Source organism: Morchella sextelata (assembly GCF_020137385.1).
Source record: "Morchella sextelata strain SCLS chromosome Unknown scls_5, whole genome shotgun sequence".
In the NCBI taxonomy this organism is placed as follows: domain Eukaryota; kingdom Fungi; phylum Ascomycota; class Pezizomycetes; order Pezizales; family Morchellaceae; genus Morchella; species Morchella sextelata.
This window is the reverse complement of record NW_025408620.1, coordinates 2,021,973-2,036,573: the sequence shown is the minus strand read 5'-3', so window position 1 is coordinate 2,036,573 and position 14,601 is coordinate 2,021,973. Positions and strand designations below refer to the sequence as shown.

Genomic DNA, 14,601 nt, shown 5'->3' with positions numbered 1-14,601 from the left:
GTGGTATATAACCGGCTGGGTAGCTCGTCTGCTTAATAATCAGCTAAAGAAGAAACACTGTGTTCTTATTCGTACCCTGCGCGCTACATTATTCTAACGCGACTAGAACCGACAAACTAAGCCCACTTTCACCAAACGAAAACACAGCCTACACAAAAGAAAACACAAGATCAACAGAAAACCAATCGATTCTCTATCTACTCCATGGTCCACTGGTTCCGACCACGTAACAAGGAAACCAGCAACCGCAGATACTAATTACATACCAGCAGTAAACACCCGGTACGCCTCCCAGGCGGACGCGCCGGACCCACAGGCCCTAAAGCCTGATAACTACCTACAATACTCCTGGTACCTACGCTACCACAAAAGACAGAAGAAGAGGCAGGAATGCCTTGCCTACACAACCAGGAAAGAAAGCTCGGAAAAGACTATGCATACCAGCACTTAAACGCACCGGATGCCTTTTGAACAGGCATACGAGGTGTACAGCGCTGAAACCACCAAGAATTCCGAAAAGATAAGGAAGAAAATGGTAACAAAGAACAAAGTTAACGCTACTATTGTCTCCCCCAACTCCGCTACCACATGACCTTAGTGTTTCCTCTTAAAGAACTTTCCCGTGCGGTGGTGGCGTACGGCGCGTTTGATGAGGCGGACGAGGCGGGTATCGTCAGAGTGGCAGTATTCATCGAGATGCGTACGGAAGGGAAAGCACCACATTTCTGCTCTGTGGGGGATTGTTAGTTGCGGACTTTCACATGGTGTAGGGGATGCGGAAACTTACGTGGCTTTGATTTATCGTGAGCTACCAACAGGTGGGGGGGAGAGAGTGTTGCGGGGGAGTGGTATTTTACTACATGAAGAGGAAAGATTAGAACGAGGAGAATATTGATTATAGGAGAGGCCTAGACTTACAATGCTTATCACTGCCGTAATATCTTCAGCAGAAGAAAACACCACTGGTGGTGAACGTCAATCGACGTTATTCTAGGAATATCAAGCGAGGTATGGACAGGATCGATAGCCGCGTCGATCTAGGTGTCTGTTAGATCACGAAAGATAGCAGGTTTCTAAAGCGGCTCACTAACAATTGGCTATAGATCACTGGATAGAGAACGAAGGGAAATGGTGGAAATTTATCTCCACCCACTGGTGAAGCAGTACCCCGAATTGGAGGAGTATCTGATGATACTCCGATTGGAATTGGGCCTTGAAGAGGAGTTAGTGAACGATGGAGGATCGAGGAGAATGAATACTTACTGCTAACCTGTGATAGCCGGGACCTACTGTAGAACCTGCACCACCACTATTCCAGTGGTAAACCGTAAACGACAATCGAAGGTACTTGTCCCAGTATCTGACGATACTGGGAGATCCCACCTATGAATAAGATGAGAAAAGCGCCAAAGCTTCAAAGGACGAATGTTGAGGTACAGAGGAGTAACTTACTGATGATATTGATGCTGCAGACTCTTACCTACCCCGAGAGATAGAAAGAGAATAAATTGGTGAGGCTGGACCTAAGTTCGCCGGCTAGGTCTGATGAGAAAATTAGAAATCAGTAACAAAGGAGGGAGAACGGGTCTAGAGCTTACAGTGGCTTTAACCTGAGGGCAATTCGATGCCCGGTTGAGAGAACGTCTGAGATACAGCAAGACCAAAAACAAACTTGATCCTGCACAATCGACCAACAAAGCGTACCCTACAGAAGCGGAAGATCAGAAGCGCACAGAAAGCCATAATCGAAGAGTTAGAAAACTTACACTCAGCAGGGCTTGCAGTCCCTCTACAAGTTTTCAACGAATGTTCAAAAAACGTTTGAAATTCCAAACCAAGTCCCTTATTTCTAAAACAGCACAAAATCAGCAAATAATAAAATCAAGAACAAAGCCACAAACGAGAACTTACATCAAGTCTCGTAGAAGAAGCCAGGACGTTGAAGAATGGTCTCAGATAGATAAGACCATTCACAGCCACTGTCGACCTTGTGTAGTCCACGGGCTATACCAGCAGAATATTAGAATCGAGGCAATAGCAAACGATGATATTAGAATTGCAGAGTTACACCAACTCGCTCACAGTAGTATGTCACTGGGGGATGAGCGAAGACGACCCGACAAGATCGACGCCCGAGAGCGTCGTCTCAATACTGCAGGATGGATACTGCAGCAAGAGCTTTATGAGATGGCTATGTGAAGGCGCCCGATAGGTGATAAAAGAGGTGATGAGGGAGGTGATAAAAATGGGGAAGAAAGTGCTGATATTAGGTCTTGGTGATAAATGTTCAAGAGAGAGAGAGCTGAGAGGATAAGAGATGTAATAGTGAGGAAGAAGAAGAGAAGGAGAGGGAGAGGCTATAGATATAGACATCTGGGCTAGGGTTTAGAGATTTAAGGTTTACTAGACACGCCTGCAGTTGGAAGAGGACACGGAAAGGAAAGCTGATTTGTGAGATGGCAGATGGCAGAGGACAGCATGGCGTGAGAGAGCACTGTGGGAAAATGTAACTGTGGTTTTTCATACTCGTTAATGTTTAAATCCGTCATCATATATCAATCGTTGTAGTGACGCGTCATAACTACTGAAGGCTACAAAGTATAAAATTTCAAAGGAAACATCAGCTACCGGCCGGAGGTGCATTGGTAGTGTGTAAAATCTTTTGTATTTTCAATTCTCCGTAGTTACCACGAACGCCCAGTTATCACAGCTCGTTTAACTCCCTCCATCAGAGCCATGGGTGGCCAGTCATCACCCGTGTGACGATATTCAAAGATGAAACCGCCAATTGGCATAGCGGCTTCCTCTGTGAAGTGTGCGGCACCTACACTCCCGAGCGGGGGAAATACAAAGACAATTAAAACATAAAAAATGCCCAATTACAAACATACAGAGATTTCACCGTGTACCGGGAGTGTGAGCATAATTCTCCGACGAGCAAACAGACGCCGCTAAAATCACCTAAGTTCCTTGATAGGCAAAAACGTCCACCGCACCGGCACAAACCGGCGATCCAGTATCTGCTGCCATTGACCTCGCAATGCGTATTTCGAAGCGGGCAAAGAACAGAAATACCAGTTGATCGTCTTACCCCGATAAAAAGGAGGGGTGGGCGTGGAATGAAAATATTCCCACATCTGTCCGCTCAAAGCGTGATGCGGGTTGGGTGACGTTGACATCCGCGGCCTTATCTGATGCATCTTATCGCCGTCCCATCTTATCACCACTTACAGATCCACATCTTATCTTATCTCGTCTCAATCCAACTTCCCGGGCGGTATGATTGGTGCATGGGCCTCAATGTCGGTGGGGGTTCAGCTGTGTGCTATGACAGCTAATGTAAACACCGCGAAATAAACGCTCCACGCAAATTCTCTCGTGTCTGCGGGTTTTCTGTCTTCACATGCGCGCATTACCACCCATACCACTAGCTGGGCTGGGTGCGTGAAGATACTCTCCGGTTGGGAATACTGGAACTGGGGACTTGTGACTTGCGGAGGAGGATTAATTAGGCGAGATGATGTTTGGGGATTAAGCGATTGGTGTGAAATGTAAAGTTTATTTGTTAGCCTTCGTATTTTGCTTCTCGCCTGAGAATTTAATTTGTTGATCGCGTCGGCTGTGGGCAGGGAATTATTACATGGGGTGGGTTAGGGTTGTGTGAGCCAATGCCGTGGTGGTGTCTTTGCACGATTTCACTCATCTTTGCACGACTCAATCTACAAATTGTGCGTAAGGCTTTTCGTCTCCGGCTGTGAATATTGTAGACCTTTCCGCCCACCAAGGCTGCAAAGCCACAGTTGCGCACCTTTGCGCAAGAACACACAGATCCCCACTCACAATTCAGGAGCCATGACTTCTCGAAGGAAACAGTCGGAACATAAAACGCTCATATTTCCGAGGTTCCTCCCTTCATCTCGGCCGCAGCCATTGCGCGTTTCGGCAAGAAACAGTGGCCGTGCTAAAGCAAGCAGGCAAGCAAGCAAGCACTCGGACCCTTCCCGCCCGTTGTTGACAGACATATATGTATTGCATGCCGACCCGACCGCCCCGACGCTCCCGGGGACGCACGCACACGCTCAGATCGAACACGGCCTCCGAGCGTCGCGCGATGTCATGATGCCTGCTAGCTGTATGCATGATCACGTCTAAATGCTCCTGCCTGCTCCTGCTCCTGCATCGGTAATTGCGGGGCGTTCTTCCAACGTCCGTCGGTCCTGTTCTAGAGTGTTTTTCCTCTGCAGCTAGCTAGATGCAGTGTCAGGGGTATGTAGATTTCCGCCCTACGCTGTTGGTGATGGGAGGGATCGTCAGAAGCAACAGGAAACAGGACTTCTCTGTGCTTTGCTTTTTTTTCCTTTCTGCTCTTGTGTGAGACTGCAGCTGTCCCAGTGGCCGGCGAATCAGCGCTCGCGGATCGTGTGCTTATCTTATCTTCAGCCCCACCGCATGCCTTATCGGGCGCGTGTTGCCGCGACGACCGACCACACCCCAGCCGGTCCGTCCATCCCCATGTTTATCTTTAGGAGAGTGGGGGGGAGGTATGCAGAAGAACTGTTGTTGGGTTGGAAAAGGCCCGGTCTAGATGGGCAATTAAGGTTGCGATAAACGCATTTCGACTACCCGGGTGTCGACGTCTAGAACGTCGGTCGCGGTGACGGTTATGCAGGCTTCGTCACAATGCACAATGGCATACCCCACAGGCACCGCGGTCAACGGTTGGAATGTCACGGGTTGGGAGGTCTGGACGGGCGAGGGTCGCCTCTTGGGGATGGTGGATGATGGATGGTGGAGGGATGATGGATGAGACAGCAACAGAGCGCGGGGCCTGTCACATTGTGGGACCTGCGTTGATTCAGAACAATCCGATTGTGGTCTTGTTGTTGACGGTGTTTCACCACACTACCTGGGGCGACGAGATGAAGAGTAAGCTACATGTACCTACGTGCTGAAGAGATAATATTTCTATTTATTTCAATTGGCGAGCCGAGGAATATGTAAGCTACATGTACCTACGTGCTGAAGACATAATATTTCTATTTATTTCAATTGGCGAGCCGAGGAATATGAAAACCACATTCCAATTATCTGCCTTGCACCATGCAATCTCCTCCGATTGGTCTCTCAGCCCGGGCGTCATCACTCTGCCTGCTTTGCACTGCAACGCTGCAACCGGTTGTTACGATCTAAGGCGTGCTCCAATATAAGATCGCCGCGTTATGGTTATCGCTATCGCACAACACCGGCACACACACACCACAACTCTCCTCGTTAGTGCAGTGTTTCTTTTTCCACCTCGACACCCCTGACGATCCTCCCCTCCAACCGTTCATCCGATCATTTCCACCACCACCCACCAGGCTTACACATTACACCCACACACCCACACCCACACCCACACCCACACCCACACCCACACCCACACACCACCGTGCCACCAACAAGCAGCTACCGACTGAGAAGTCCTCACCACTCACACACACACCAGACAGCCCGCGTCCCACCACACAAACGCACGAGCCCCACACCTCACATTTCCCCCCCTTTCGCCACCCCTTTCGCTGCTATGTGAGTAGCCCACCTTCTCCCATTAAAAGGAACCCCATCGCCCCCCCGACCCCACCTCCGCTTGTAATCACATATCACCCATCACTCAATCAATCCATCTACCTCCACACTCCACACACCACTCACGATACCCTAACGAGAACCATGTCTTCAACCACCGCCTCCTCATCATCGTCCGCAGCGACTTACCAGTCACAGCCACAGACCCCCGAGCAGCTCGCAATCTCACGCATGCCCGTCCGCTACGAGATCCCCGGGTGGGCGGACTGTAAATACTCAAACAGGGCAAGTGCCTTCCTTCCTCCCGCCATCATGACATCTCCCCCGCCTCGTCTAAAATCAAAAGTATCTGCACTGAAACTAATACGATGAACAGAACATCCAAGCCTGCATCCTCCACGCCCTTCCCTTCCTCGCGCCAGGCGCAAATGAGCTCGCGGCGTCGACGGGCAAGTGTTTCCACTGCTGGGCGCTGCTCACGTCGATGGAGTATGCGGTGTTGAGCGTCATCTTTGTTTGTAAGTTCCTCTTTCTGCACTTCGGCAGTGTACGGGCGATTTTGGGGGGTGAGGTGGGGATGCAGGCTAATGGTGGTGGTGTTTCACAGTGAACTCAATCGGCTTCGCCGTCAGCTTCGTCCGGTACCTCATCAACATGTTCTTTTCGTTCAAATAGACCGTCCAGCCAGCCAGCCAATGCGCTGTGCCTACGCGGGGAAATCACAAGTACAATAATCATTATAATTAAGGGAAATCAACGGATACGGTGGTGTGGCTTTTTGATCTTTTTTTTGTTTTTTCCTGCGCTTATGGACGTGCGAAGAGGGGAAGGGGAAAGAGGGGGGGGGGGGGGGTAATGTGTAATTATTACTAGGTTGCTAGCTGTAGTGCATGGTGCGCTGGATGTCGCTCTTTATGGGGTTTCTTTTGTAACGGTGTTGCTGTTTTGTTTTGTGTAATGAGCTCAATGAATATTATGATATTATCAATATGTGTTTTTTTTGCGGTGTTTCGATTTTGCAGTGGCTGTGGTTGTTGGTGATAAAACTGGTTTTGGGGTTGGCGTAGTGGGGTTCCTGACGGCTGCGCTAATTTAAACCTCCGGAAGTGACTAATTCTAAGTGATAATACTGAAATAGTAAAAAAGCTACACGCATCATCTCACTTTTGATCTGCGACGTTCATGGTCTTGTTTATTTAGACACCTATTCCTGGCCTCGAAACAACACCTTATTGATCGGGGGTTTGGCACTTATCTAACTAACTATATAAACAGCCTAGTTAACTTAAGCGTTTATATTTGTATGTAGAGTGGCTAACTCTATAGCCCCAATTCGCCGTTTTGTCTAAGCACATGGAGGAGTGGACAGGCATTGACCCAGACCAAAAGATCCTGTATCTTGGCGCGCATGGGGGCCCATGGGGTCGACGGTTATATAGACTTGATACATGATAAGCTTGACGAATCAATGTCTCTAAGGAGTCAATGGCACTGACGGCAGCCCAGACCTGCGAAGCATGTCGTTGGTATTAATATCAAGAGTTGAGCTATATGTTGCTGCCAAGACCCCCGAAGTAGCTAGTGCTGATTGATGTCTTGAACTGAAATGATGGTTGGAATAGTAGCATGCAAGGGGGTTTTTTCAACCTTAAAAACACTGAATATAAACTCGCTCGCCTGGTGACGGCGCCTCCTGTCTGGTAGTTTTACGGCCACTTTGTCTTAGATGCCCTGCATGCATGCAAGTAGTTGGAATCCATGACAATCCTCTTAGACAGGATTTTTCTTCTAATCGTGCATGGGCGAGTGTGTGACCTTTCATGTTTGCTATTTGTAATAATGCAATAGTGCGGTGTATATGGCTTTTGTAGAGACGGGGGTTCGTAGACTGTCCACATATGTTTGGAAATCTGCATTGCCAAAATAATTGGAATGGTAGCAAGGTTTTTTTTTTTTTTTTTACCCTGAAGATGTAGAACATATCATTTTGGTTGTACGCAACAACATAACAACATAACAACGCTGCAAAGGTGCATTCTGTGGAAATGAGGCTCATACACTGCAGTATGTCGCTGTATGCTAAGGCCCCCGAAGTAGTAACGAGTAACGTATCAAACTGTTTAGGAATAGCTGGAATAGTACATGTAGCTAGGTATGATTTTTTCAGCTTTGTTATCGCCGCACATAACGACGTGATATAGCGGCGAATACCGCAAATCTGAGAGGTTTCGCTGGGATAGGGATTCTTGACCAAAATATGTAGTGCGGTTGTCGTTCAAAGATTGGCCTATATCCCTGATGTCTTGCAACGAATATGCAGGTTTAATCGAAGAATTTAACTTGTTGGACGGGCTCATGGACTGTGTTAGATATGGTGTTGTATAATAAAGCTTGTATGCATCGCCAAGACCCCAGATATGGTTAGTAGTGAGTAACGTCTCGAAGTGTTTAACAATAGTTGATATCAGCAACAAAGGCTTCTTTGATTCAGCTTTGAGAAAGATGACAGTAACAATAACGTAATTGTTGGTCTATAAATTTTTATGTTGGTCTTCCCGGTCCACGAGCAGGGGTGATCTAGAGCCTACGTTTCGTTTCAGAGAAAAAAAAAGAAAATAGAAGAATAAGACACGAAACTTATCTGTAGTAACTATTGACGTTGGCATCATTCCTGTATTAGTCGTAGGCTATATATATAATCCGACTTAAACCAGGTAGCACGGCGAAGTAGTACCTAGTCCCAGATTTCTTAACGTAAGCTGAGACCTCTACCCAGTAACTATCCCTGGAGTGCTTAAGTCTATGACGACAAGACTAGTGTTCCAGCGCCCCGGAAGGCCAGCAAAGATATAGAGATATCCTTGTACTGTCTCGGAACAATAGCGTATCATTTTCTAGATCAATGCCTGACAGCGGCACAGCGGTTGCGAAGTGAATCTCGGAGGTTATGGTAACCTAGCAAGCACTCCTTCGCCATTGCTGTGCAGCCTAACTCGAAATCTGTAAGCGGTAGTGTAGACTAGTGGGGCAAATATAGTTCCCCGGTTTATTATAGTATCTTCCATTGTGTCTGTAGAAGTGCGTTGTCTAGTGTACATTCTTGCTGGTACAGGGGCGAAACGTTTCCTGCAAGGCTGGGATATCAGGTTCTCTCTAGTGTCCGAAACATCATGGCAGTTTCCTTGATAACGTAATAGCTTCGGGATGTTCCTACGTGTTGGAAGTGTAATGCTCATAGTTAGCGCTCATGCGTGTCTATATTTCTGCATACCCGTCTCTCCAGACCGATGCAGTTCCTTCTGCACATACATGCACAAATATCCTCCGGCCGAGTCAGGACATTAGGATGTCTCCACTGGGATTGTATGCCATGTCCCGAAAGATGCCCGATAGGTGAAATACGAATACTGTGAAGATTAGGTAACTCAGCATTTGTTTCTCTTCCTGGTCTTTGCTCGGTACTAGTCTGCTCTCCTATCACTTCCTATTCAGACTTCCACACGGGTCCTGAATAGCTGATAGGAGCTGAAAACTGGGATAACGAGTCACACTCAGGGGGATGCTATGATAGAGCGAACTGGTAGGCGGAAAAGAAAGAGTAGTGGGGATACTGTCGGTGGCCGTCTGGAAGAGCATGCGGAGTTATTGGGTAACTTTTAGCAGGCTTGGTATTGCGATACCTTCGGTAATCTACCGCCGGAAGTGTGTTTAACATATGTATATCGTTATTAATTCCTAGATGGTTGGGGGCGATAGGGGGCGGGTAAGGTTGGAAATAGAAGGACACAGTGTTGTTGTCGTCGAGTAGAATGTTACATCTCTCGTTCACTATCTTGTTTGGTTACGTCAGCCAATGCCAGAGGACAAGTAGCCGTCCAAAGATATAAACAACCAACCAATCATCTTTACCGCGTAGCGGTGATCTACCAATCGATTTCGCTTTTGATTACTGCGGCATAAAAGTTAAACCAGAACCTTAGCGCCTGCAGGAATCTTGGCATTCAACTACGACTGAGGGCAAAGAACACACATGGGCGAGTGGCTTAACGGTTAACTCGCCCCCCGGACGGACACCGTGAGGTTGTACCTTGCCTTCGATTACAGAAGGTCCAGGGTTCAATCCAGGGGTGGGGGTAGTAGATATGGCTGGACCATCAATGCTACCTTTTGTTGCTGTTTTCATTTCTTTCTTTCTGCTTTTTATTTTCTTTTCTTTCTTTCACTTTTTCGTTTTTTTTTTTTTTTTTTTTCAAAAATTCACGAAAGAAGCAACATGTATAGTCATGAGATCGGCACTCGCAGCTCACACGTGCGGATTGACAGACGTCCAAGGGCACCGTGCAAGCACACAATAAAAATCCTCCTCTACATTCTCACACGGAAAAACGAATCCACCGGCGAAGGTATTTATTCAGCTGCATATACATCATGAACATACACAGTAGAAAACGCCGCGAAAAAAAGAAAGCCCTTCCTCTAGAGACACTTCTTTCCCTCCTTTTCCCCTTCCCACAATATTCTCTTACCCTCCTGGAACACACTAAAGGCTCCTGGGATATAGGCGTGAGATCGAGCGCGAGTCCAGAATTTATGAGCATGAACCCACGCGGGCCTAAATACCTCTGTCAGAAAAGAACAAGGACCTCCAAGGGTCCATGAGCAAATACCAGATTCTATTCTGAGCCATCATCTCGGCTCGTGAGGGAAAGTTCAAGAAAGGTGAACCTTCAGCTCAGAGGAAAGAAAGAAAATTCCGAGGAAAGACGTTCTTATGGGGTGTAGCACAATATCGCCATGACATCCCCGCACGATAGATTCACCTGTGTAGCCTGCTCTGAAACCTGATACAGCATCGAGGCGGAGGTGAAGGGGGCGATATTCGCCAGGTTTCTCATCTCCCGGCCGTCCCTCTATCACGCTGTTCCCCAGTGAGATTTCACAGGGAAGGCGTGAGATCGGGGTATTAAATCTTTGCGAGATGGCCCTCTGCGTGCACACTGCGGAGGGAGGTGACGATCGAGGCGAAAACCCAACTCGCTATGAACAACCGAGGTTATAAAGCGGTGAAGAAAATTGATGCCAGCCGTTCCGAAAAACGGCTATGCCCGCGTATGCGGGAGGCTCAATAGCAAAAGAATATACCTTTTAGATCCAGGGCTGAGGACAGTAGTCAGTACAGCAACATCTAGCCGAAAATAGAGCGAAATACAGTTGAGTTGAGGGTGCCTAGACACCAGTAACATGTCCTTGGCAAACTAAATGGAGCTCTGGTAGCCATTAGTAAACTATAAGCTAAGGTTGTGGAAATAATCGCTCTCTAAAGGTGAGGGAATATACCGTTGAACTGGCTGGTGCCGAAACGCCAGGAGCAGTACAATAATACCATACTAGTGGGGTGGGGTCCAGCCCCACCGATAGAAGGTAAGATATAATAATAGCTGGGTAGTTAGTTGGTAAGAGAAGCAGTCATTAAGATATTGAAGATAGGTGGCCAGCCGGGTGGATAGCTTCATTTAACGCCACAGTTAGAATAAGAGTAGACAAATATGTAGGAAGGTAATAATACCAGAAATTCATCTCCCCGAAACAACTAAGACCTTTTTTGAATCTCCTTTCGCTGAAAGACCAACTAGGATTTCCTTTCCCCATTTCATAAAGGTGATATGGGAAACTTGCGATTTATTGTTCCCGCTTTGGAACGACAGCATAGAGGACCTTGAACATGCGACTCAGAACAGGCTTATGAAACTCAAGTCACTGAGGAAAATACCTTGGAACAAGTTCTAAGTGCTAAGATGAACAGATCAGATTTGACATCCAGCGACATCCCTACAAAATGGGAATTGAAAGGGGGTGATGATGAATAGGATGAATCATACCTCTTAACACAAAGGAAAATTATGCTCTGCCTTACCGGCAGGCGCAAGAGCCCCTCCCACAGAAGATACTGTTGAGCGGGCGTTAGAGAGATCAGTAAAACTAAAGATTAGCAGGGTGTAAAATACCATGAAAAGACGAAAACGGAGAGTCATCAAGGAAATAACATCATCTTCATCAATGAATACGTGGGGTCCAGCCCCAGAACACTATGAGAAAGCAGTTTAGATACAAGGCGAAGAAAGGAGGGTGGGAGAGGGGAAATACCAGGAATTCGCGTGCAACTATGAAAAAGGGACTGGTGCCCGTTCAAATTGGTCTTGACTAAAAGCTCAAAGATCAAGCCAATCCTTAGAGTAATGTTGTTCTCACGAACAATATTCTCTTGGTGACCGAAAGAAGCGCCGCTACACCGCTGGTGACGTACAGATGAGGAGATGAGGGGATAAGAATGAGATGTGGGGAGAGAAGAGGACGACAGCGAAAGGATACGTCGTCACTTCAGCTGAGGCCAGTTTCAGTGGCCAAGCAAAGCGGAAGGTGGGCGGCGAAATATACCCTGCACATGTATTGGCGGGTATCAGATATACCAACATCCTTGCACCTTCCGGCTTCAAACCGTTCTGATTGACGCGCATCTTGGAGTATGTGCATGTATTCGTTATGTTTCTCTCGTTACAAGGTAACACAGTCCATAGTAAATTATACATAAACACTTTAGTTATTATATCAACCCAATGGCCCTGCTTCCACTGGTTTTGAACCTCCGGAGGGTAGCCTTCAGGTCATTTTACCCTTAGTGAGTATTATAGTATTTACGTGTAATTACTTGTGATTCTAAATCACTGACGCCGACCTAAGTTATCCGATACTATTCGACGATGGATAGAAACTAGAGTTTAGAGATTTATTCATTTATTCCCATTTTTAGCGTAGTTACACCGTACCACGAATTTTGTTTTACTTGCCGGGGGTCGGAGTAGTTCCCTGACTTCCTTCGTTGTAGAACGGAATGAAGCCTGGGGGTCGCGGTTGTTAGGTGTTCGCAGGACGTACGCTGCCTGTTCCTATTAACCTCCGCCAGTACCGTTCAATGTGTGCGTGCCTGGCAGGAATTATTCCCAGCACACCTATTACCTCCTGAGTTAATCCCGCTCCATGTGTATATGAAATCAATAATAATCAGTCGCTCCGCAAGACTCTTCGCCCTACACTAGATGCAGCTAATAATTGATTAATTATTTCCGGGGGTTACAGCGATCACCGAGATTAAAGGGATCGCCGGTGTCAGACGATTTCCGGGAAGCTGACAGCATTGAGATATATCTATAGGAACGTTAGGCAACGCCACAAGATAACTCTATGAAACTACCTTGTACTAGACGTTATTATGAACAGACCCCACCATACTGTAAGAGGGTTAGCGTGTTTTCGTATTAGGCCAGAGAACGACAACGAGATGGTTGTTTGTTCGTTGGGTGGACGGTGACACGAGGACTTACCGTTATTCCTGGGATATAGCTATTGAATCATTCGGTGATATTATAAGCTCACTTTCCAGCCCTACTCTAGGCAATCGAGAGAATCCTTTCTCCGATTTATTGGAGCAGAACCTCAGCATCGATAAAGTTGTCTGTTGAGGCTCTGTTCTTCCCACTGGTAGATACTTTGAATTGAGGACATGGTAAAACCATCGGTTCCCCGTTTGCGGGATTTTTGGGCTGGGAACTCCTCTTTAGTGGGTTAGGGTTACAATGAATGTTCGTTTTTTCTTTTGTTCATTTTTATACATAGAATCCTCCGATTTAGTTAATTTGTTGATTATACGTCTCAGTATTTCTCTCTAGATGCGACGGCATATACGCAATCCCCATCATGAAATATCACTCGCATAACTCCTAACACAGAATTCTTCAAAACCAAGCGATGACCTACATGCATCTAAGATACAAGAGGCGAGTAGTTCTCAAAGTCATGCAGATTTTATCCAAGTTCAGTAGTTCCAACACCCAAAAATACTAAAATCTAGTCAGATCTAGGAGAAAGCAGAAAGTCTCTTCGCCGGGGCCGTGACCTTGATATCACACATTCTTTCATGGGTTTTTAAAATACCAGGACGCGAAAGGCTTTAGTCTCCCTGCGTTCCCGCATTCATATCGTTGAATATATATCTGAGGAGGGCTTATCCTCCGGGTACGCGTTTCTTCCATCCAGTCGTCAAAGCTGTAAAATCTCTTGTCCCCAAAGCACATTGAATTGATCATGAGAAACATGGGCAGAGGTAACGAAACAGAACAAAAGCAAAAGGTGATGGGGTTAAGAAAATCCTTTAAATATCAGCGGAGGAGCGTGGCTTGAAGTTGATATCACCGGATGAGGTAAATATGTGTGCTCAAGGAAGGTCTACGGCTAGAATGGGATGTAAAAGAACACCTGGCGGACAGCTTGCGTTTGTCACACGTTCGAACCAAATGCGACGGAGAATACCGGGAAAGAGGAGACACGTTTACTGGAATCCGAAGAGGAAAAGATAAAGTACGAAGGTAAAGCCTCATCCCGAGACCCTGATATACCAAACAGGCCACGACACATTTTGTCTGCTAATATTGGATCTCTTCGCCCTGAGGAGATAAAACCGAAACCAGCAGACAGGACGTGCACACGCTAGCACAAAGTCATAGACAAAGACGATATAACGATGAAGGGGAATTTGGTGGCTAGCCACCTGAGCAAGCACCATGAGCTACTTGATAGCTGTAGAGTCTGGCACAAATCTCATCAACAAAGAAAATATCCGCTCAGGAACGAGAACTCTAGCTAAAGTCGCCTAAAGAATGAAAGCCTAGATACCTTGAGTGACATGGACAGCCTGCAGCAAGTCTTGTTAAAGACAGCGTATGGTGTCAGGCAGAAGCCTTAACCCTAGTGATGGGCACGAGGCAAGATGAGACCATATTTACGGTGGTTTTGTCTCGTCTTGTATTTAGGAGTAGTAGGTCTTGTCACTCTTGTCTTATCTCGGGACTTTCTACAAAGTCTCGAGCCGTCTCGAGACTTTAGGGAAACTCCCAAATGTAGGAAATAGTTGAAAATATTCGAACATCTAAGCTATATTTTCTGATATTGCTCCAACTGTATGTGCTAATTATAATCTTA

At 46.7% G+C, this 14,601-nt stretch overlaps 2 protein-coding genes across 2 annotated transcripts; one reads left to right on the top strand and one right to left on the bottom strand.

Annotated features, from left to right (window-relative positions):
* Positions 1-560: 560 nt before the first annotated feature.
* H6S33_011084 (uncharacterized protein) lies at positions 561-2,480 on the bottom strand (the record flags this gene model as incomplete). The annotated part of the gene is made up of 17 exons (XM_044842474.1): positions 561-576; positions 640-730; positions 788-856; positions 919-941; positions 1,017-1,037; positions 1,092-1,212; positions 1,264-1,298; positions 1,371-1,383; positions 1,453-1,466; positions 1,524-1,542; positions 1,599-1,603; positions 1,654-1,705; positions 1,767-1,849; positions 1,912-1,918; positions 1,968-2,004; positions 2,069-2,094; positions 2,405-2,480. 17 exons carry the CDS (start codon positions 2,478-2,480, stop codon positions 561-563), a joined length of 708 nt encoding a protein of 235 aa, XP_044697014.1.
* Positions 2,481-5,712: 3,232 nt separating this feature from the next.
* Positions 5,713-6,243, top strand: H6S33_011083 (uncharacterized protein; the record flags this gene model as incomplete). Its single annotated transcript, XM_044842473.1, has 3 exons — positions 5,713-5,913; positions 5,945-6,086; positions 6,176-6,243. The coding sequence occupies 3 exons, from the start codon at positions 5,713-5,715 to the stop codon at positions 6,241-6,243; spliced, it is 411 nt and encodes a 136-aa protein (XP_044697013.1).
* Between the last annotated feature and the right edge of the window lie 8,358 nt (positions 6,244-14,601).